Source organism: Neolamprologus brichardi, chromosome 15 (genome assembly GCF_056152115.1).
Source record: "Neolamprologus brichardi isolate AB-2024 chromosome 15, ASM5615211v1, whole genome shotgun sequence".
Taxonomy (NCBI): Eukaryota; Metazoa; Chordata; class Actinopteri; order Cichliformes; family Cichlidae; genus Neolamprologus; species Neolamprologus brichardi.
This window is the reverse complement of record NC_142118.1, coordinates 15,717,499-15,741,854: the sequence shown is the minus strand read 5'-3', so window position 1 is coordinate 15,741,854 and position 24,356 is coordinate 15,717,499. Positions and strand designations below refer to the sequence as shown.

General features: G+C 38.5%; 1 protein-coding gene across 1 annotated transcript in view; it reads right to left on the bottom strand.

Annotated features, from left to right (window-relative positions):
• The window catches only part of lama2 (laminin, alpha 2), a 222,311-nt gene that overhangs the window by 162,225 nt on the left and 35,730 nt on the right, over window positions 1-24,356 (bottom strand). The window contains exons 2-3 of the mRNA XM_087851825.1: window positions 16,560-16,730; window positions 13,494-13,606 (exon numbers count right to left, since the gene is read on the bottom strand). Of these exons, the coding sequence (XP_087707951.1) occupies window positions 13,494-13,606; window positions 16,560-16,730 (284 nt within the window). The remainder of the gene's footprint in view (window positions 1-13,493; window positions 13,607-16,559; window positions 16,731-24,356) is intronic.

Below are 24,356 nucleotides of genomic sequence, written 5' to 3'. Positions count from 1 at the left end.
CACCTCTTCTTCAACAACACAAACCCTTTGCAAACTGTGGAGACCAACTGCAGCAGTTTAGAGAGCACAAAGTTTTCCTTTTTTTGTTTAATACAGGATCTCAGCTGTTCAGCAAACTTTTGGTTTGACTCTTCGTTTCATAAAACATTACATAGGGTGGCACATCTGGACTGCAGGTAGACCAGTGTGGCAACAGGACAACTTTTTGCATGGAGCCATGCTATTTTTAAGTTATTTCAGCACTGTCTTTTTGAAATGAGAAGGCATTCCTTGAAAAAGGATCCCTAGATGGTAGCCTGTGTTCCTCCAAAACATTAATATTTTGTTTCTTATTAGTGTTTCATTTGCATATATGCCATATGCACTACTGCACAGGTGCACTGGTGAAAATCCAGAGTCTCTTTTCTTTTGGCAGCACAATGCTGTGTCCATAATTTAAAATCTTAATAATATTATAATAATTATTATATTAATGATGTAATAGTTGTACACTTCAAATTGAGTCCAGCTTATATGAGCAAAGTCACAGTGAAGGACAGATGTGTTTCTCAGATTGTTAATATGTTTTTTGTTACTTGATTTTTTTTGTCTGTATGGTGGAGTTTTGCTGTGCATTTTCACTGACTGAATGATTTTCAGAAGTGTTTCTGAGCCCATGAAGTAAATTAGACTAGAGATCATGGCTTTAAGATCACAGCCATTCAATATTGGTTTCCAGCTGTGTCCCTTCCACACTGAGATTTCCATACAGATTATCAGTGTTTCAATATCATTTTGTTCCGTAGATGATAAAATCTCTCAAATGTTTGCAAATTAATATTGAGAAAATAGATTCTTATCTGCTAAACTATTAGCCCATACAGTCTCTGACAACTTTTGATGGATATGATAAAGCCTACGCTCCTTTTTTGACACTCAATCATGTTACGACTCCATTGCATTCACATTTTGCAACTTTCTCTGCGTACTTGTATTACTTCACATGCATTTCTGTCTTTTTGCATGACCCAATAGTTCAGTATTGTAGAGTAAGTATGTATTGCATTTAACTATCTTACAATGATTTTAAAATGTTGGGATTGCAAGACAAGCATATCCACTCATGGTAAAATAGTCCTAAGGCATCTCTTAGTCTAAATGTATTTTATTAGTTATGTCAACTGCAATTCAGAGTTTTATACACCAGCAATGCATGGCCAGAAAGCTCTTAGTTTGGCATGAAAAACTGGAGTTGCAATACACTAATGATACAGTAGAAAAAAGGGATTTGATTTTTTTCATCTTTAAAAAGTAAATTAAACCTCAAAACTAATGAAAGCCCCCCCCAAAAATGTTTATTTTTGCAAAGTTAGAAATTATTCTCAAGCCACTCTCCAGAAGCTTTTAGTGTATTGTCAAGTCTGATGCATCTTTACGCACGGATATGATTCAAGAATTCATCTAAAAATAATGAAGAACATACACAGACATCAACTGTCTGCTTCACACACGGAGTGAAGCGCATAGACCCTCAGCTCCCACTCTCTCATTATTTAGTCTTTCTGTCCAGAGATTCTCAACAATAACAAGAGAGGAAATGAGAGTGGCGATGTCACAGACGATAACAACACACACAAACACGCAAGCCCACTGTCATTTTCCGAGTGAAATGACTGCGGTCGCAGAGGAAATTCAGTGCACTGGAGAGTAAATAGCTTTCTGTTGGTTTGATCGAGCGTCACACATACAATGAAGCACATTCACACATATGCATTAACAAAAAATTAACCACGTTTAATTTGTAGTCAACGTCTGCAGCATAGATGGAATGTACTATTGCTGTAATTAATAGAAAAGCCATTATTTAAATAGGAGAATAAAGAACTTTCAAATATTCAACTGACCTCAAAGTCTTGGGTTCATGAGAATGCAAATTTTCAATTCTGAAAATACTAAAAACATTAGTAATCATTGAGACTGACTGACACTTATATCACTTACTTTACTCTCTAAAATCATGACCACTCGTCAGTGGGTGAAGACAGATTGGTTAGAACAGTGGTTCCCAAAGTTTTTTTTGCTGGGCCCCCCTTTGTTTTACAAGAAAAATGTTCGCGCCCCCCCGCGTGCACGCGCACAAACACATCCTCCAACCACACACACCCATATTTTGCTCCATTGCGGTTTATTTCACACCTTAAACATTTAGTAAACAATTAAGCAAATACAAGTAATCTGCAATAAATTACAGGTAGTAAGAAAATAAACTACTAACTCTTTTATGCTACGTCCACACCTACACGGGGATTTTTTAAAACGCAGCTGTTTCGTCCACACATAAACGGCGTTTCGAATCACCGAAAACTGAGATTTTTTTTAAAACTCCTTTTTTGCGTTTACGTGTGGACGAGGAATACAGAGTTTGTCACGCAACGTCAAAGGTATATGCCTTTTTTCACGTCAGGCTGTGCGCCACGTTATTGTTTACATGGGATAAATTGCAGAATGGCAGATCGAGACAAAATACTGTTAATCTGACTATCTGCAGGTTTTACACACTTACATACACACACGCAGTTACTGTCCCTCCATTTAGAAAGGCAGAGGCGTCACGGTGTGATTATTTTACATGTAGTTGTTTTTTTCTTCTGTGTAATAATATTCAACATTGCTATCAATACATTTTTCAAAAAATGCCTCTCTGTGCAAAATAGGTTTAAAAACATAAACAACTGTGGGATACCTGTTTGTCCGTGATTTGAACCGGGGAAACAAATCGTGGCAGGATCAGCCTGATGTTATTTGTATCCCACTGTAACTTTACTGTATAAAGTATAGTATAGCATGTATATCTCCAAAATGCCAGGAGTAGTTAGTCATTACAAGAAGTGTTTGTGAACTAAAAATCACGAATGTGGGATACTGTTTGTCCGTGATTTGAAGAGCCCAGCGCTGCTCCCAACGAAGGGAAAACCAATTCTGCAGGGGAGACCTACCTCGGCACTTGTGCAGGTGAAGCCAAAGGAAGATATGCTTCACCATATTTTCTAGTCTTTGGCTTAGAATAAAGTTGGTTTGGAAACATATTCAGCGATGCTTCATCTCCTGCTTTGCGTTTGTGTAGCCGCCCGTGCTAGCAGTGTCCAAGCGTTGTTGTTTTTTTCCCCCCTTTTCATCCCGCGCCCCCCCTGCCATGGCTCTGCGCCCCCCCTAGGGGGCGGGCCCCACACTTTGGGAAGGTCTGGGTTAGAACAAGAAAAGAAAGCCTTTTAGAACTACCATGGTGGATCATTTTCACCCCATCCTACAATAATAGCACCAATAGCAAATAAATAATTTATCAAGACGTTAAGATGTAAATTTGACATATTTTAAATAATAAGAATTTAACATTAACCCTTTGGGGTCAGTGGACGAGCTGGGACATCCAAATCACATTACCGGTGTAAGATGTAGTGATGGGTCGTTCGCGAACGAAATGGCTGTGAGAGCCGGATCTGTGAAGTGAACGACGAGAGCCGGCTCCTTATTGGGAGCCGTGAGGTTTTTTTTTTCTTTCTCTCACCCTCTCTCTCGCCCTTTTTTCTGCTAAACTCCGCATGCGCAGCCTGTAATTTGCGCTGGGCAGAGGGGGGAGGGGCGTTAGTTACACTCGCAGTAGCACAGTCAGTGTTGCCAACTTAGCGACTTTGTCGCAATATTTAGCGAGTTTTCAGACCCCCTAGCGACTTTTTTTCTAAAAAAAAGTCGCTAAAAAAAGACGTGAAAGACATTACAAAAAACAATAATTGCTAAAAGAAATTTAATTTGTAGTTCTAAATAAATTCTAAATGCATTTAGGACATTTTTTGCTCACTTTATGTCTCGTCCACGATGTTATTTCTCTCTCCAGCAGCGTAGGTTACAATTACATTAGCATGACAAATTATGCAAATTAGGTGATGACATCATTTAGCGACTTCTAGCGACTTTTAGGACAACCAATAGCGATTTTCCTTACTGAAGAGTTGGCAACACTGAGCACAGTAACAGAGCCAGAGAGAAAGAGAGCCAGGGACAACAACGTCACATTAGAAAGGTATAGTAATCATCCACTATTTTCAGTTGCAGATGATAAAGGATTCAGAAATCATGCAGGCCCATATGACAGAGAATGTGCATCTTCTTTTTGTTTTAATATTTAAATTTATATTTAATTGTGTTGTGGTTTGCAGTGTTTTGTGTTGTTTCACGTTAAATTTGTTTAAAAGGAAAAAGCTGAAAATTTAAATAGTTAAAAGTTTAAAATGTAAATAGTTGTTTTTTTGTATTATATGATTTATTTATTACAATTTTATGTGGAGTGAATAAATAAAGTATATTTATGGTGGCCCTTAGAGACAAAGCACGTACAAACTCCAAAGCACGTACAAACTCCAAAACGTGTAAAAACTCCAAAACACGTAAAAACTCAGAAGCACGTACAAAAGACAACAGGAGTGCTCCAGGATGCTAGGGCGCAGTGTTGAGCTTTTGTTACCTAGTGGCTACACAAGCCAGCAAGTATCAACAACTGGATTTGGTGTGTGGTAGTAACAGGTAAATGAACCTTTTTTTTTAATTATTTGAATAAATATGAGTGCTTGTCTATAAATACACAAACAATTCACACATGCTTTCAATTGTGTAATTTAAGTGATCTGGGTAACTCTGTTTTGGAAGTTCAGTAAACGCTAGAAATGTGTTTTGGAGTTTGTACGTGTTTTTTGGAGTTTGTACGTGCTTTGTCTCTAGGGGCCATATATAAACATATATAAATAAAACCACTTTTTTTTACATTAGTAATTCCTTTTCTGCATAATTTTATATTATTGTTAATGATTAATTAATTAAAGCAACAAAACAACCTGAAGAGCCGGTTTGGAGCCGAAAGAGCCGGCTCTTTTTAGTGAGCTGAGCCGAAAGAGCCGGATCTCTAAAAAGAGCTGGAAATCCCATCACTAGTAAGATGACCTTGCAGTCTCACTCATTGGTAATCTAGGGAAATTTAAATTAGTCCAGCACTTTTCTATCCAAGCTCCTTACATAAGCTTTTTAGATATTTTATTATGTGATAATGATACTATTACACTGCAAAATAATACATATAAAAGCATATATATATATGTACACACAGTGGTTTGAAAAAGTTCCTTGTATGTTTGTCAGGTTTCAATATTTCTGATAATCAAATCAATTTAAATATTAGACACAAGTAAAAACAAAATGCAGCTTCTACATGAAGGTGTTTATTATTAAGGGTGGAAAAACCCAAACCTACATGAAAAGTAATTGCCCCCTAAACCTAATAACTGGTTGGGCCACTCTTAGCAGCAACACCTGAGGAATTTTGGCAAAAATTATCTTTGCAGAAATGTTTTAATTCAGCTACACTGGAGAGTTTTCGAGGATAATCTCGGTGGATAATGCCGTGGCATGATCTTTTTAAGGTCATGCCACAGCATCTCAAACGGATTCAGGTCAGGACTTTGACTAGGCCACTCCAAAGCTTTTATTTAGTTTTTCTTAAGCCATTCAGAGGTGCACTGGATGTGTTTTGGATCACTGGTGTGCTGCAGAACCCAATTGCTCTTCAGCTTCAGTCACAAACACATAGCTGGACATTCTCGTTCAGGTTTTGGTAGACAGCAGAATTCATGGTTCCATTTATCATGGGAAGTCTTCCAGGTCCGCAAAACAGCTCTAGATCATCACACTAACACCACCATATTTTACTGTTGGTATGATGTTCCTTGGCTTGGTAGGAAAGCGGTGCTCTACCTGCACTGTGTATAGTGCTGGCGCTATAGACGCTGCTGACGTCGACTGAGAAAATTGTCAGGCGGTGGAAGGAATACTTCGAGGACCTCCTCAATCCCACTGACGCGTCTTCCAAGAAGGAAGCAGAGTCTGGGGATGAGGGGAATGACCCGCCAATTTCTGGGGGCGAGGTCACTGAGGCAGTTAAACAACTCCTTGGTGGCAGAGCCCCTGGTGTTGATGAGGTCCGCCCCGAGTTCCTGAAGGCTCTGGACGTTGTAGGGCTGTCCTGGCTGACACGCCTCTGCAATGTTGTGTGGAGATCAGGGGCAGTACCCGTGGATTGGCAGACCGGGGTGGTGGTCCCCATCTTTAAGAAGGGGGACCAGAGGGTGTGTTCCAACTATAGGGAGATCACACTCCTCAGCCTCCCCGGGAAAGTCTATGCCAGGGTGCTGGAAAGGAGAGTTCGTCCGCTAGTCGAACCTCTGATGCAGGAGGAACAATGCGGTTTTCGTCCTGGTCGCGGAACACTGGACCAGCTCTTCATCCTCTCGAGGATACTTGAGGGTGCATGGGAGTTTGCCCAACCAGTCTACATGTGTTTTGTGGACTTGGAGAAGGCATTCGACCGTGTCCCTCGGGGTGTCCTGTGGGAGGTGTTGCGGGAGTATGGGGTGTCTGGCCCATTGCTACGGGCCATTCGATCCCTATACAACCGTTGCAAGAGCTTGGTTCGCATTGCCGGCAATAAGTCGGACTCGTTCCCGGTGGGTGATGGGCTCCGCCAGGGCTGCCCTTTGTCACCGGTTCTGTTCATAATTTTTATGGACAGGATTTCTAGGCGCAGCCAAGTGGCGGAGGGCTTTCGCTTTGGTGGCCTCAGGATCTCATCTCTGATCTTTGCGGATGATGTGGTTCTGTTGGCTTCATCGGGTGAGGGCCTCCAGCTCGCACTGGAGCGGTTCGCAGCCGAGTGTGACGCAGCGGGAATGAGGATCAGCACCTCCAAATCTGAGGCCATGGTTCTCAGCCGGAAAAGGGTGGAGTGCCCACTCCGGGTCGGGGATGAGGTCCTGCCCCAAGTGGAGGAGTTCAAGTATCTCGGGGTCTTGTTCGCGAGTGATGGGAGAAGGGAGCCGGAGATCGACAGACGGATTGGGGCTGCAGCTGCAGTAATGCAGACGCTGCACCGGTCCGTCGTGGTGAAGAGGGAGCTGAGTGTAAAAGTGAAGCTCTCAATTTACCGGTCGATCTACGTCCCTACCCTCACCTATGGCCACGAGCTGTGGGTAGTGACCGAAAGGACGAGATCGCAGATACAAGCGGCGGAAATGAGCTTCCTCCGAAGGGTGGCTGGCATCTCCCTTAGAGATAGGGTGAGAAGTTCGGCCATCCGGGAGGGGCTCAGAGTAGAGCCGCTGCTGCTCCACATCGAAAGGAGCCAGCTGAGGTGGTTTGGGCATCTGGTAAGGATGCCCCCTGGGCGCCTCCTGGGTGAGGTGTTCCAGGCATGTCCCACCGGGAGGAGGCCCCGGGGCAGACCCAGGACACGCTGGAGAGATTATATCTCTCGGCTGGCCTGGGAACGCCTTGGTGTTCCACCGGATGAGCTGGAGGAGGTGGCTGGGGAGAGGGAGGTCTGGGCCTCTTTGCTTAGGCTGCTGCCCCCGCGACCCGGCCCCGGATAAAGCGGATGAAGATGGATGGATGGATGGATGGATGGATGGATGGATGGATGGATGATGTTCCTTTTCTGAAATGCTGTTACTTTTGCACCAGATGCAACCTGACTCAAAACTTCCAAACAGTTCAGCTTTTATCTCGTCATCCCAAAGGTCTAGTATTTTCCCAGATGCCTTGTGGATCATCAAGATGTTTTTTGGAAAATTTGGGATTAACCTTTGTGTTCTTGATGGTCAGCAGTGACTTTTGTCTTAAAACTCTCCCATGGAAGCCATTTTTGCATAGTCTCTTTATTATTGTTAAATCATGAACTCTGACCTTAACTGAGACATTTGAAGCCTGTGGTTTTTTAATCGTCTTCTGGTTCTTTTTTGACCTTCTTGATAAGTCATCGCTGCACTCTTGGAGTAATTTTGGTCGGCCCAGCCACTCCCAGGAAGCTTTAACACTGTTCCAAGTTTTTTCCATTTGTGTATAATGACTCTCACCTTGGTCCACTGGAACCCCAAAACCCTGATGACCTTGTAACCCTTTGTTAACTCTTTCCAGACTGATAGATGTCAACGACTTTATTTTTCAGCCGTTTCTTTAGATTACGGCATGATGTGTTGATTTGAGATTTTTTAGCCTGCTTCAATTTTGTCAGACAGGTTCTATTTATATGATTTCTTGATTCAACAGGACTGCCAGTAGTTAGCCCTGAGTGTGTTTAGTGAAACTGAACTCAGCTCTCAGTTAATTTATGATTAAACAAGAGGGGCAATTACTTTGTCACACAGGACCAGGGAGGTTTGGATAACTTTTCTCCCTTAATGAATGAAATCATGATTTACAAACTGCATTTTGTATTTACCTGGTGTATCTTTGTCTAATATGAAAATTTGTTGGATGATCTGAAACATGTAAGTGTAACAAATATGCAAAACACTAGGAAATTAGGAAGGGGTAAACACTTTTCAGCACGATATTTTGGATCCAGCTATTTTTTTTAGTTTGATACTGGTGCTGCTCTCCCAAAGTGCAGGGTAGGATTAGGGTTAGCACATATGATGTCTTACACCTCAGTAAGTTAAGTTTGATTTATATCAATGATTTCAAACTCATTTTACATGATGGACCACATGGAGCCCACTTTTATCCCAAGTGGCCCGGACCAGTGAAACTTCCCTCTCTGTCAACATAAAGAACTTTAACTACAGATTTAACCCCTAGTATGTCTGAACATAAGAAAAAAAGGGCAACTTGAACAGTATTTCTTGATTTTTCTACATTATAAAAAAATGCTGCTGTAGTAATTCAAAGAAAAGTGTCAGCATGATTTAAATTGTAACAAATAAATATGCAAAATTACAGAACAAGAAAAAGAGAAAGTTTCAGTTAATTCAAAGAAAATTTCCTATTGTCTTTTACAGACCCACTGCAAAAAAACTGGACTTTTACTGCCATCTAATTGTTTATCTATTACTTAATTGCTTTGTTTATTTATGCCCTCCATGTTATTTTCCAAAACTGTCCATTCTGCCGACCTGAGGTCTTTGCCAAGGCAATTCTAGCCCCTGGGTCTCATATTTAACACCCCTGGTTATAAAGGTAAAATATATATTAGAAATGATTAATAAAGGATTGTTGCTCTCTGATGCATCAATTGGAGTATGAATGCGTGTGAATGTTAGATAGAAAGTATAAAAAAGTGCTTGTATGAATGGGTGAATTAGGCATGTTGTATAAAGCGCTTTGAGTGCTCGAGGAGAGTAGAAAAGTGCTATATAATTAATTACGTCATAAATAAACCAATTTTAGTAAATTAGTGAAATATGAGATAATGGGGTTTTATTTTAAGAGGTTTTTCTCAGTCATTTCTAGTCCTAATGTTAAAATTATTAACTCTGGATACTGCAAATACAGAGAAATATGTAAACATGTTAAATGTGGTGATTACATGAAGAATATTTAATTGTGAGGAATACCCTGAAATTCTGGAATTCTTATACAGTCCTTATAATCTTTCATTGTACATCTCTATTATCTTCTTAGACATGAATAAGAATCAAAATGACTGTGGTGTTGGGTGTGTGTGGGTGTCACCTGCTACACACACTAATATTAAGGTCAAGAGTGACAGGGTAAGTGAGTGAGTGAGTATGAGTAACCAGGCAGATGCATTCACTGGCCGTACTACTCCAGAGACAGGTGTGTGTGCGTGCGTGTATTTGTGAGACCACTGAAGCCTTAATATTTATTCAGTAGACGCACCACAGTGGTGAAAGGTGTGATTGATGGGCCTAAAGTCATTATTATTTCAAGATGGCTGTTACTCTTCTTCCTGTGCAGGGCTGTAATTACGTTCTACTTGTGTTGGGTGCAGGAAAAAAAGAGCAAGCAAGAAAAGGAAAAAGCACTCTTCACATTTGCGGTTGCGGTTGTCTTTGTGGTTCTAAATTCAGTATGAATAGTAGGACTCTGACCAGAAATACTACAATATTCATATGTGACATTAGTATTCAACTCTTACTTTTTGTTTGTTTCACTACTTTTTTGTTGTCATTTCGCTTAACAAACTGCACTTTAAACTGTGAGGGTCATTCAATTACATCCACTTTCATCCATCATTGTCTTAAACGTGTGGGATTATGTTAGAATAGAAATCTTAAAATTTTAAAAAAGGCAACTAAGACGGTTTTATTGTTGTGGAAACAGCTAGTTGCTGTATTTTCGGTTCTTTGATGATTGATTATGTTTTGTCAGTCAAACGGGTCCAGTTTACCTGTGAAGTAAAAGTGAAGTCTACTACCACCAACTGCAATTTCTATTAGTGTTATGACAATTATCCTCTATGAACAGAGCACAGCACTGCTAGTTAGCAGTTTGATTTTAATGAGCCACAAGACAGCACTCACCACCAGACTATTAACTGATTTGAATAACCCAAGTCCATTTTATTAACTCCGGATATATTTGACTGAAACAAACATTATCTGCAAGACGTTGCCATATAAAAATTACTTTATTTTTATTATAACAAAAAACTTTAAATTCCATTTGAAAAACGTGTGATCCAATTATTTTTGGAGCAATGTACTGCCATTAAATTAACAGATTTTTTTTCAGTCATCATCATTTTCATAATTTCTCTGCTCCGTGTCTGTCTTTTCACTTTATCTTGTTTATTTAATTATTTATTTTTATTCCACAGTTCTGCTGCTCCATTTTACACTTTTGTTGCCTTTTGTAGATAAGGTGGAGCAGTGCGGCATGAGGTTAAAGAACTAGTTAGAAATAAGTCATGTAATAACTTTTTTGGTAGATTTTCTTTGTGTTTAGGCTCTGACAAGCTAACCTGCACTGCTGCAGAGGTTTACTTCTCTTTATGGATTTAGTTACCTGGATTTAAATTTCAGGAGCTGTTAAATGAGGTATCATGGTTGAGCCCAATCCTTAGACAGCAGATAATGCAGAATCTAATCAGTATCATCAGCTTACATACAAAAGGCCTCAATATAACCTAACATTGACCATGAATGCCACAGTCTGTCCAGAATCAGTCCAACTTAGCACATTACTATAAACTTCACCTCAGAACTCCGAACTAACCTTTAATCAGCCTCTACTAAACTGTAGAGGCTACTAAAGTATTTGTATGCAACTTTTAACTAACTCTAATTTTTGTTCTTCAATTTAGGACAGAATCACAACCGCAACTTTACATCTGCACCATGAACGCATCACATGGATTAGAAAGAGAAAAGGATGCATTAGATGTGTAAAAAGGCTGAGGGTTTAAAATTAATTTAAAGACATATTTCCAGTCCACTATAACAGGAGCCAGAAGGGATGAGCAAGTTACAATTTCTAGACCTGGATTTTTTTTTACATAACCCTATAATAGTATGAATTTTGATTCGCCGACATCAAAAACATACTTAATAAAGTCAAATAGTGATCAGAAAATCAGAAATTGTTAACCCGAGTTAGTTTTCAGCTTTTTCATGAATATTGGTGTTTTTATTAGACATCTAAAATTAATCTCTTTTTTAAAAAAACTTTTAGACGAATTTTTGACTGACTTCTCTTAATGAAGCCATGGATTCTCATAAACTAAATCTTCCATTCTAATTACTTTTATTCTCATAACATCTATATAATTACAATCTGGCAGTCTTATCTATTTAATCACACTTCTAAACTAAACTAAATGTCCTAAATCAGCCCATGCCAGTACACAGCCACTCAATCACAGAGATTCCTGCCAAGCTTTCCAAGTCAAAAATGGAAGCCAATATTTAAAGAGTGGCACACAAGATTATGAAGTGATTAATCGCAAAGTTGGTTTAACTAATTCCAGCTCTACTGAAACAGTTCTGTGTAGCTTAAAACCCTGATGACACATCAATGACACATTTTGTACACCGCACCTTTAAATGACTAACTGCAGTAATCACTTTAATTGCACAGAAAATAAAATCCAAGCTAAGCTGACCATGACAGCATGCAGCACAGGGTGTTAATGTAGCTCTGGGAAGACAGTGTTTGTACGTGCAACATCCTGATGAAAAAGGAACACAGTGGCAGAAAAGGGATGAGCTTGATGGATCAAGCACCTGGCAGCTGAATGCATCTGTGCTCGGTGTGAATCCAATCATATGTGCACAAACAGAAAGCAAATGAAAAGAATTTGACTCATTAAAATAGGCATTTGTGTGAGTACGACTGATTCTAACGGAAAGATGAGATTGTGGATCTCCTTGTAAATCAATTTAGGAAAAGCTAAATATTACTTCTAAAACTAAAAGTAAACTGAGCGGAAAAAAAAAAAAAAAAGGTATGCATGTCTAGTGAAATATATTCCTTTTAGTAAGAGTTTTTAAATATCTGTAAATATTTAAATACCCCTTAATATAGAGGATTTTGCCCTTTATTCGTTTTTTTTAAAAAAGCGGTTTGATATCACATCACAAACCTGTCACAAAGCTGAATTATTGGGTCACAGCAATGTATTTATTGCTGCATGTTTTGGGCTAAGTATGAAAGGTTGGGCAGTAATTAGTAAATTATTAATTTTATAAGGATTTCGATTTTACTTGCAGTAATTGCAATTACAAGCATGTGGTTGTTTACCTTAAAGAATGAAAATGACATGAATGAACCTCACAGAGAATGGAGGAATAATTCACAGTTAAAAAATATTTTAAGCTTATGCCAGCCCTTGTGCAGCCCCTTAGTTAATGCTGCATCTGAAACCAGCCATCTTTAAGCATCCCACCCTGCCTCCACTTCTCCAACATATAAAGCTAGACAGTATTTAAAAACAAACACAGATATAGAAGTTCTTAAATATCTATATCTGTACCTCCTGGTCTTACACAAGTCTCTGGTACAGTCCCAAACTCAGGCTTCCTGATGGCTTTTTGTACTCAATTAATGACTAATTGAGTGATTGAGTTGAAATGTCAGATCAGAAAGGATCCAGGAAATGTTCATTTGATGAAAACTTGTGACTGACAAGTCTTTAGCCAACGAGCATGCATTTTCACACTCACATCCACTCCTCGCTTGTCACATCTGATTTCAAAACATAAAGTGATGGTGAAAACACTCAAGGCTTTGTAACATGATTTGGATTTGCCAACCAGCGAGTGACTTCGAGGTGAGCCCAACCACCTTTTATTACGTCTGTATCTGCAAACAGAAATCAGGGCTTGTGATTCCTACCTCCTAGTCTCTGGTACCCCAGGTGCTGACAATCAGGTATAAAATGAGGAAAAGTTGTACATTTGCTTGTGTGTGTTCTTTGGTGTCTGGCTGACATTATTTCTATATTGGCAAATTATGCACGTGTGTCATCACTAAAGAAATCTGTCGAATAATGAAACTGCTGCCCGTTTGTTATTCTAAGACTTTGTACCTTAGAAAATTAATGCTTAAATTTGATGATGCAAGCTGATAAAGACAAGTAACCCAGTTCAATACAAATAAATAAATAAAACAGAAAAGAGGCATGCAGTGAAAGTACGCAAACAGCATTTCACTCATAATGAATGTGTGTTTTCTACCTGTTTCAAGTCCAGTGTGATCGTCACATAGTGGTACTCCATTCCATTCTTTATCGACGGACTCTGCCACCAACGATTGGTTCCATCTATGGCATATTCTATGGGATGATGTTCTGTAAGCACACACACAAACAGTTTATTTGAAATATCTCAGGTATTTTCATCTTGCATTCTACATTGTTCTAAAGTGAAAATGTAGTACTCTACAATTTTTCTCCACTCTGGCATTTGAGACGTTCAAAGCCAATAATAGATTTCCTTCCCATTTAGTATTATTTGATTTCACTTCTGAAAAAGAAAAAATGTCAGTGCATTTGCACAGTCTACTTCTGGGTACTATTACAAGTCTATAGAACAGTTTTAATAGAGCAGGAAGATAAAAATGCATCACCACTATAATTTATTATAAAGCAAAGGTCACAATCAAGCATTTTATTTATGCACCAAATGCAGAATTGTTTGGGTGCTTATACGTGTGTTAATGAAGGTTTTTAAGAGCAGATATGTTTTTTCAGCTTGCCTGGCACCTGTCAGTCATCTGGGTACTTACCTGTGACATTTCAGTTAAAAGTAATGGAAATGATCTATAACTAAATAAAGATATTGTACTTATCTTGCTCTTTCCTACCCTGCTGTGTGGCATTAGAAGAACACAGTAAAGAAAATTATTTTACAGAAAGCAAATAAAGAATGGACAAAACACTAAAACCACGATATAGAAAATGAATATTCACCTAGGGCAGGGGTCGGCAACCTGCGGCTCCGGAGCCGCATGCGGCTCTTTAGTCCTTATACTGCGGCTCGGCATGGTTTGGGAAAATAAATTAGAAGTATTTCGCTGAAGTGTATTTAATTTGTTAGTTTTTTTTTTTAACTTGTACTTCTAAATTGGAGGATTATTGTGATATTGAAATATAAAAAAAATTATATTTTATTATTTTTTCATCGCTCTAAATAAGCAGCACACTTGCGGAAGCCGGTGTACCCGCCAAAACGCCGTGCATTGTGAACTATGTTAAAAACAAACTCTGCTCACACCTCACAGATGACAGCTTACAGTCCTGCGTAAAGATGAAAGTGACTTCGTACAGACCTGATTTGCAGACGCTGTGCGCATATGGTATATGCGCAGAGGTTCAGGAGCAGAAGTCCCATTGTAAACATATCACGGCAGACCCGACGATGTTTGCATGAACATGCTTTTCAGCATCTCTTTATTGACCACTTTTCATACACGGTTGCTGTACACATACAGCTGTCTGTAGCTTTTCAGCTCACAGCCCGACACACCAACCACAGCATAGAGAGCACAGACGTTAAGGCGGCGAGGCATGATTGCGGGTGCCACTCAGGTGCGTCCGCCTCCCCTGCAGCGGCACTGCAGACCACACCCCACCACACACCTTAACCTGGTAAAATACATATTTAGGCAGAATTTTGCAAATATCTATTTTTCATTTTTTTTTCAGCAGCATAGTGCTTTTTTTCCAATTATTTTTTAAAAGTTATATTTCTTTAAGAGTTCAAAATGTGTTAATTACATAAATAAAATGTAACTTTCTCTGTAGCACTTCATGGATTTCATAAGCAACACACCTTAGTTGTTCACACAAAGCATAAAGGTAAAAAACAATATATACAGTGTTATCTTCATTTTCGATGTCAAAAAGTATTTGCGGCTCCCAGTGTTTTCTTTTGCGTGGAAACCGGGTCCAAATGGCTCTTTGGGTCTTAAAGGTTGCTGACCCCTGACCTAGGGTAAATACTTTCTTACAAAGTTACCCGTAGATGAAGACATAAACTTTATTTTAAAACTGAAGCTACGCCCTAGAAAAAAAAATATTCCCAGACCAGCTGGTGGATGCTAGAGCTTTCTGTTGAAATCAGTCACAAAGAGAGCCCTGCGCCAAAAAGCTCCTTGTGATTTCTGTGGTTACTAGTAGGTTGGTGTAATCACCCGTAGTTTGCAAAAAAGATGCCGACTTGTCTGTAAATCCTTGCCAAGTGTTGACCTTCAAACTAAAGTTGTTACAAGTCTCTAAAACCAATATGTTGAGTTGCAATTTTCAGTTTTACTACTACTTGGCAAGCAGTTGGTGAGTGTTTGCAGACAATATATTGTTTTCTACACAAAAATTGCATCCACCAACTGTCAACTGCTCTTTTAGTGCTTTTATAAGCAGTGGGCCATTGGTGAATGTCACTGGTGAATGTTGGGCAACCTGATGGTTGACCCCCTTAACTCACTTTACACAGCCAAGAAGTGATCTACATACCCTACCAAAATACAGCTAATTGTTCTTTGAACATACTGAACACACTGTCAATGAACATATTAAGGAGTGTCGTGGCAGATAGCCGCTGAGCCTGGTTCTCCTTGTAGTATTGTAGCATCTCTAACGTACAATATAAAGTGCACTGAGGAAACTGCTGTTGTGATTTGATGTTATATATTTAAAATGTAATTAAAGATATCTGCTCAAAAGGACAAAAAGAGCCACAAGTTCAAAATAACAAAAAAACAAGACAAAGCTCTAAAACCTCATGTTGAGAGCACGTTAAAGACTAAGCATTAGGCTACTATGGATACACGTTGACCTTATTATTTAAACCATGGCCCATCACTATATGAATATGCGCCAATGTAAGACTATACAATAAGAAAATAAAGAAAAGGTTGGGCTCCATTTAATGAATAACACCAACAATGAACTGGCTGACTGATGGCTGACTAACTGTTTGTTGACTAATCACTGGATACTAGTTAATGATGGAGTGCTTCACTGACAAATTGATTGGGTATTTGACTGGCTGAGCGGTTAATTGAATTATTGATCCATTGTATTATGACAGTCTGGTAGACTATTTGAATAAGGAGTGCAGGCTAATTTTGTATTGTCGTCTTGTCATGTTGCAATTGATTCCTCGTTTTGTTCTATAATTATCGTTTTAGACAAAATGATTGGTTAACATCTGGCCAATCATAGTCTAATTAACTAATGTAGAATGATTAATTGTTGTAATCACCAAGACTATAAGTCTCATGTGGATGTGACTCTTCCTTACCCGTGGGATTTGCACTCCTTTGGTTGCAGATTTGACACTGTGCATTTCTAACAGGCTGTCCTGGAACGTGTTCCACAAGCTTGCAGAACATTTCTGGACCAGTTGAACCACAGGTAGCATTGGTTGTTATATTAGCCATAGTCGCTAGATTCAACACAGCTGGAAACAGACCTGGGGAAGAAAAAAAAAGAAAGAAAACAGACATGGGTAATTGGATAATTGCATACAGATGCAACTTTTGAAAGTTAAAGAGCTTTATGCATTAGTACTGATGCCTGCATATACCTTCTACTTTTTTTTAAATCTTAGTACAAATAAAAAAAGTGAAATAAAAAGCAAACCTACATCAACTATCCAATAAAAAAAATTACAATATTTCAAAAGTTAGTTTACTCGTTTTTAACATATCTAAAAAAAAGAAAGAAAAAGAAAAGAACACAGTACATGATAACTTCGAAGCAAGTTCTATGTTATTATGCATTCAGATCTTCGTTAATCACACATCAAAGTCCGTTCAGAGCACTTCAAATGAGGCCAGGCTGGATTTCTTAGTCAAAAGGTGGGTAATTGCCAAATGCTACCGTGGGGGGTTGTTAGGAACAGCACATCCTGATTTGCATTTAGGTTTTGTATTTCAAATCAAAATGATGCCTGTATTTCTGTTGTACTGAGGTTATGAGTAATTAGCCTGGAACATGAGGGGGAGGGCAAGGGTTTCGCATCATCCGAGCTATTTAATTTGGGTGTATTTTCAGTGCAGTCAAAAGCAGTTAACATCATTTAACATTAACAGATAGAAATGGCTGTAATCACTTTATCTTTTGATAAAAGAAGCATGGACAGAATATTTTCGGGCACGCTTTCCACTGTGCAGACTTTGAGCAATTTTGTACTTTTGTATCAAAACTGTTCATTTGCATTATGTTGTTCAAGCAACTTTCATTTTTTGACCATGGACATTTTTCACTGCTGGGGCCACAGAATGTAAACTAGGAGAGGACATACATTATGGAAAATCCTCCAAATTTTTTTCCAGGATATTCTTGGAATCCATTAATAAAGTTATACTGTGCTAACAGGACTTTGTTTTCAACCTTATTGTTATGGTAATCTTGTGAGACCAGGTTCATTCAAGCAGGAAGGACATTCAGGAAACTTAGATGTTTTATGCAGAAAGAAAATGCAACAAGCCAGATATCAAGGATAAAAGTGAAGACCAAACTATGATATACCACTCACTGCCACAATTTATTCCCCAATAGAGCATATTTATTCACATTCAGCACATTTTTCCATCTATCCATGTAAGGCTGACACCACTCTGTTCATCCCTAAGACCTATTATCATTCAGTTAGTTTTCAAATAATCTACATATTTAATCGATAAATGTTTAAATGACGTAAAATATCATATGAGCGGATTGATGAAAATCCATCCTGATGCATTTAAGTTCCCTAGTGGATACAATGAGACAAGACCATATATGTCATGGAGCCAGGAAGCCAGAGTACTGTCAACCTTCGGTGACAGTTCACTTTGGGAATCTCCAACAAAGAACAATACTGTGCACCAAAACTGTTGGAAATGGCAAATGTGTTTTACCAAAAACATACCGTTGAATATTAGTCGCTATCACCACTGGAAGTCTGTTTTGCCATGATGTCTAATTACCAAATACATTAATTTCTCAATCTCAATAAATCATGTTCAAGTCTTCCAAGTGATCTCTCCCTATTGACATAAAATTACTGGAATTTTCTTTGAGATATAATGACTTGCTTTTGAGGGATACCAATATAGCAGAGACCTCCTACAGAAACAACTATGACACGGATAAGTCAGATAAAGCTTGAACAGAGGACCTGGGATTGGAGTGAGTTGCGAAGTGGCTTGCAGAGGCACAGCAACTGTGGGCAGTTTAAATAACACACCCTATATTAGACTTGACAGTTGGATGCAAAAAAGGACATCAGCCAAACCCTCAGTTGATGTGGGCTGGCACTGAGATCAGCTGAGCCGCTGATAGTCTGCCTGAAATAACACTATGCTCAGTTTTTAAACAAAAAAAAAGACATTAATTCAATTCTTAAAAAAAATCAAAATTACTATTTTGCTATGCATGTAAAGCTAAAATGTAAAAACCAACCAAGATTTATAACTGTTCAATGTTTAACCAGAACTTCCATTCAAGATATCAAAAGCTGCATTTTACATGTTGCAGTACAAGGATGGAACATTGGCCAGTATCAGCTGTCCCTAAGAGATCACAGAGTGTTCACTATGAATGGCAAGCTTGTTGAAGTCCTGGAATGCTGAACATGGCCTACATATGGTTCACATTTCCTTTCTGGAAATCATGCACAGATAAACACATACATATACTATGTTACACTAGACATTACAATTAAAGTTTAAGAAAATGAGTTAAAGAACGTGTGCATGTATACACAATGGAAAATAGATAAATATAAATGTACCATATTGTGCACATGGGAGACAAACAAATCAAGGGTGAGTAAGAAGGAGAGGAAAAGTGTAAGGAAGTCTGAGAGGAGAAGCACTTGGAAAAGCGTGGACTGTCTGTGAGTGTTTGTCCAGATGAGTCCAGCTGTTTGGCCAGATGTCAAGACAGATGAACTGTGAAAAACATCTAAGACACCCAAAGTCTCTCTCACATATGCGCACACATTCTCATACGAATACTCACAACATATCACACGCACACGTGTTTCCCAGGCTTTTAGTAATGATATCTGAGAAGCCCCTGCCACTTAGGAAGCCCAGACTTCCATTACGACTTTATTAAATAAAGGAAATGTCACGGATTGATATTTTAATCAGGTTCTCAATGAGTAATAACACAAAGTCCCGTATTTATTCCTCCTGTATTACATATTCTAGTGGTTTTAATTCACCTTAAAGCACTGAAGCACACAAAATATTTATAGTTAATCAAATTCCTTGAGCTGTAATGTATTAAAACACATTTGATTTAACAGAAAATGTGCATTTTAGTCACAGAAACCTTGCAAGGATACCATACAGACTTTTAGCCCCAAATAAATTTTAGAGCTGGCCCAATTTTTCTCCAAATCAGTCGTCATTTAATGTGTAACTTCTGGGGGGTGTGATGATGGTAAAATCACTGATCAGCTGTTCTGCGGTTTGAGCAGTCACACCGTTTGATTTCGAACATAACTGCCGTCAAAATAACCACTGAAGTCAGCCAGCAGGTGAGGTGACCCAGATGTAGATCCCTATGCAGTTAGCCAAAATGACCATTCTAGGCAGCTACCCACTGTGCTTATTTGTAGCTGCAGTCAGAGCAAAGCATTTAAAACGATTCATGTAAAAATTGTGATTGTTTGGAAAGCTACGGGAGGCATGTGCAGACTTCCCCAGGATTTTTTTTTCCACGAGTAATTCCCCTGAATCCTTCCAACAAAGATAGGATGTGCACGAGCTGCACCTTTTGGGGGAAATATGCCGGCTTGAAATAAAACAGAATCATGCATTAATACACCACATATATTTTTTATGCTTTATTTGTTGCGATTTATGTTGCTGTACTTAATATAAATTCATTTTCCTACGCTTATTCAACAAAGTGTTCAAACAAATAGCCCCACAATCACAAATGCCTAAATCTCAACTCACACAGTCTAAGTGCAACTCCTCTTTGTCTCTCTCTGAACCATGGAATGATAATGCAGCCACTTTTATAGATTTGCTATCAAAATCTTTTCAATTTAATCTATTCACTGTGATTCTTTGTGAATTTCTGAGATTTCTTTTTTGATGCCTCAAGATTATTCTGATATTTGGTCAACAAAGAACACAGTCAGTGGAGAGCAGTCTGAACTCCTTCAAAAGCCCTCTTTTGTTCACTTATTCTCAGTTTGAACACTGGCAACAGGGAAGAGATAAAGCTCTAAAAAAAAAAAGCAACCCCTAACCCTATACCACAGAGGTAAGGAAGAAAAAAGAGATTGCATTCTTTTGTGGTCAACATAGACAACCAAGACCCGAGTATAAAACTTAGTTTAAGGTCTTACTGCACAATAAAAAAATAAATAAAAATAAAATAAATAAAAAATGTCTTCATGAACATATTTTTATGGTTCTTGTCCACACGGTTTATAACTGCCAGGAAATCAAGCCAACATCCTACTTATTCCTGGGGTTTTGATTCACAACCTGGAAGAGTCTCTAGATACAAGTGTGTGTGGGAGACTGTGGAATTTTCAGCTTGATTGGAGACAGCTAATACCCTTAGCTTTTCACTTCTTCATGTCTTATTTACAGATTCACACGTGGTCTCAAAAGAGAACTTCATTTTTTTCCGTGTCTAACTGTACTGGCTTTGTCTTTCAAGCAAGCTGGGAAATACTGGTGGTCAGATTAAATTCACTGATGCTACAGTGATTGGTACTGTCCTGGGTTCAAATCCAACAAGTGACTGGCGTTGGCTCCTCTCTGGGTAATCTATCTTCCTGAATTGGATAAGTCTTATAATTAGACAGAAGTACCATTTTCATCTCATCAGCCTGTCATCAAATTTAGGTTCGGTGTACATGTTGTGGTCATTTTGCTGTGAACTGCTCTTAAGAGGTCATACGCAGGCCATCGGAGCCAGATTTCATTAGACTCATGACTCTTCTTTTCCACATAAAATGATCCCTATGAGTGTCCCTACTCCAGCCACAGACATTATCAGATAATGATGATAAGAAGTTGACAGAAATAATAAACTTTATTTATTTTTATAGAAATCTATAAAGAACATAAAATACAGATAAAAATTAAAAGTTACCATCTTATAGTCTAAATAAAGGAAACAAGAAAATCCTCAGATCACCAATATTGATGAATTACATTTTTTAATGACCAGCAAACAAATATAGCTGATTAATTTTCTACTTTGGGTTCTAGTAGCTGTAATTGTGGGAAAGAGAATTAGCAGCAACTTAGAATCAAATATAAAAACATTCCAATGCAATGTCAATGCAAAGCTAGAACTTTTGAAATGTTACAGCTGGGCTTCCTTCGTGGCCCTTCGTAGAATCTACATCACACTTAACGCATGCAAATAATGAAAGTAAAATAATTAGCGAAATCGTGGTACTTCAAGCCAATTTTAAACTATAACTTTGTATGTTATGTAATCTGCTATAAACCAGGTGCTGCAGTATAAGTTACCACAGTGATTTAGACAGGTAAAAAGAGAGCCATTAAAAAAAGCTTTGACTCTATGATCTACATAGCTGCTAATCCATTAACTTTGTAGTACACCCCTGAGTCAGTGTGGTAAACAATACAAAGAAATTTAAAAAAAACAACAAAAAAAACCAAATTGCTAACTAAGAACAAAGAGAGATTTTCAGAAAAAAAAATCACAAGCAAATCAGTGGAGAACGTCTAAAAAGCTTCAAGAAGTTCTAAAACAATCTGTCTATAAACAAAGTGAAACAGCAAGGAGGCTGATTGTCTCATTGGTGGCAGGTGGCATGCAATGAACAGCGAATGAAGTAAAACAATGTGAGTTATTAACAGGAAATTATTCAAGCATAAATCCAACCTACACAGCTCTAATAGGAAACAGAACTTTTTCAATGAGTGAACGAAAAGAACTCAGCACTGTGGGCAGAGGCTCTGAGACCTTGCACCGTGCTACATTCAAGCAGTCGACCCTCACCACATGAACTTAATCTTAACCCAACAACCCTTACATTTCATTTTTCATGTTGCAGAGAAGAAAAACATTCCAGCTTTAAAGAAATAACACGAGGACATTTGAATGATCTTTACTTTGGGGAATTTTATGGGTTGCTGGCTGTTACAGGAACATCAAAATTCTTGGTTAGATCTGATCATGTGTCCGACTGTGACTTCAGATGGTGATAAGTTTTTTTCTCTCATGCCTTTTATGTTGAACAATAAGGTGAGATAACAGAGAAACAGAGAGCGCTGGATAAAGACGAGGGTTCACATTTCAGATTCACTGAATGACAAGGACACAATGATTGTCTGCCTACGGGTCCATGGATGCCTCTCACATACACACACCTACGAAGGTTCATCACCTTCCACCATTTCTCTCTGCTCTGATAACCATGGCAACCTACTTGTCTGTCTTTCTGTCTGTCTGTTGGCCTCTCTATCCTCTTCCATCTATGCTCTGTTAACCAGAAGTCTCCCAGGATTTATTGCCATACTGGCTCTAAATTTTAATACTGTCAAAATGCATAAGTATATCTAGGGAAAGCTGGGCAGTGTCATTGCCCAAGGAGTTGTCAATGTCCTAAACCCTTGATGTTTTGCTACTATTAAAGGTTGATATTATGGAAGTCCGTTTCTGCCACAAAAAAAAGTATCCATAACTCAAAATTTCGAGTTATCTTTCTCGAAATTTCGACTTATTAATACGAAATTTTGACAAAAGTTGCTCAAAATTTTGACATACTTTAATTTTGACTTACTCAAAATTTTGAGTTGATAACTTGAGATTTTGAGTTAGAGTTTCCAATCAGTAATCTACGTGAATCACATCATCTCCTTGTTAGCCGGAAGCTGAAGCCCTCAGCTACAAATGCTAGAGCTAAGCTACTAGTATTACAGCCAGTCATGAATGCACAAATTGCTGATTATTTTCAGCGTGGCTTCACAAATGATGAGATCCTTGTGTTATTAGCTGAATCACATGGCGTTACTATCAGCAAACGTACTCTCGAAAGTGCCAATTTGTTGCTATCCGGTTTTGAGTGCGCATTCCACGTATATTACTGATTGGCAGAGCTAACTCGAAATTTTGAGTTACTTTTCTCAAAATGTCAAGTTAATAAGTCAAAATTTCGAGAAAATAAGTTGAAATTCTGAGTTAATAACTCGACATTTTGAGTTATGGATACTTTTGGGGGGGGGGGGGGGGGGGTAGAGCATAGCTATTGTTACATTTACTATGAAAAACATGAGAAATACTGCAAAAATATGTGCTTTTGCTGGTACTTTAGCCTATCCCTTGCTGAGGAAAAGACAGAAATCCAGATACACAAAACACTTTTTTTTATAATTGTGTGAAACATAGTTTGAAAAACCATGAACACTATCAACTCCAGCCACGGTCAGGGTATCTTGTTGTTCATTCTTTGAACTTTATCTTTTTCCTTGTACATTTTCCTCTTTGTGGTGAACATCCATATTTCTTGACTTTTTCAAGCCAACTTTTCAAACTTAGTATTTGAACTATGCATCGGGTCACCACCACTGGGTGACATGTGATTGTTTTTTCTGGCAAGCTGCACAATAGAGCGCCTTTGTGGTTTCTGTGTTGGTTGAATTCTCATAAACGTTCTATTTTCATAGCCAGAGAGCTACACAATGAGCACAACTGTGGGCCCTTAAAGGGTGTCGAGCACAAAAACTGAGATGATATTGTCTATATTCATATAGTCTACAAGTACCTATGCAATTCAGTCAAAATCTTGAGTCCTTCATCAGCACATGAACTTCTTCCGTGTCACATTATATAACGTCTCTGTGTCAACTGAGCAAACCAACCCACCTGTTAATGTAAAATATTACTGAAAGCTCCTCAAACACCTCTCAGGTTCATGGACCTTCTTTTATTTATCTTCTATATTTATGCTTTTTTACATATATGTAATTGAGGCGGGCACACATGCTCAAGTGCACACAAGCAGAGTTTTCAAAAGTCAGGCTACTGAACCGTTCTATTGATCAATGTAGTAACATGGGTCATTAACATAGGAGTCTACATTAAATCTAAGGGGAAAATG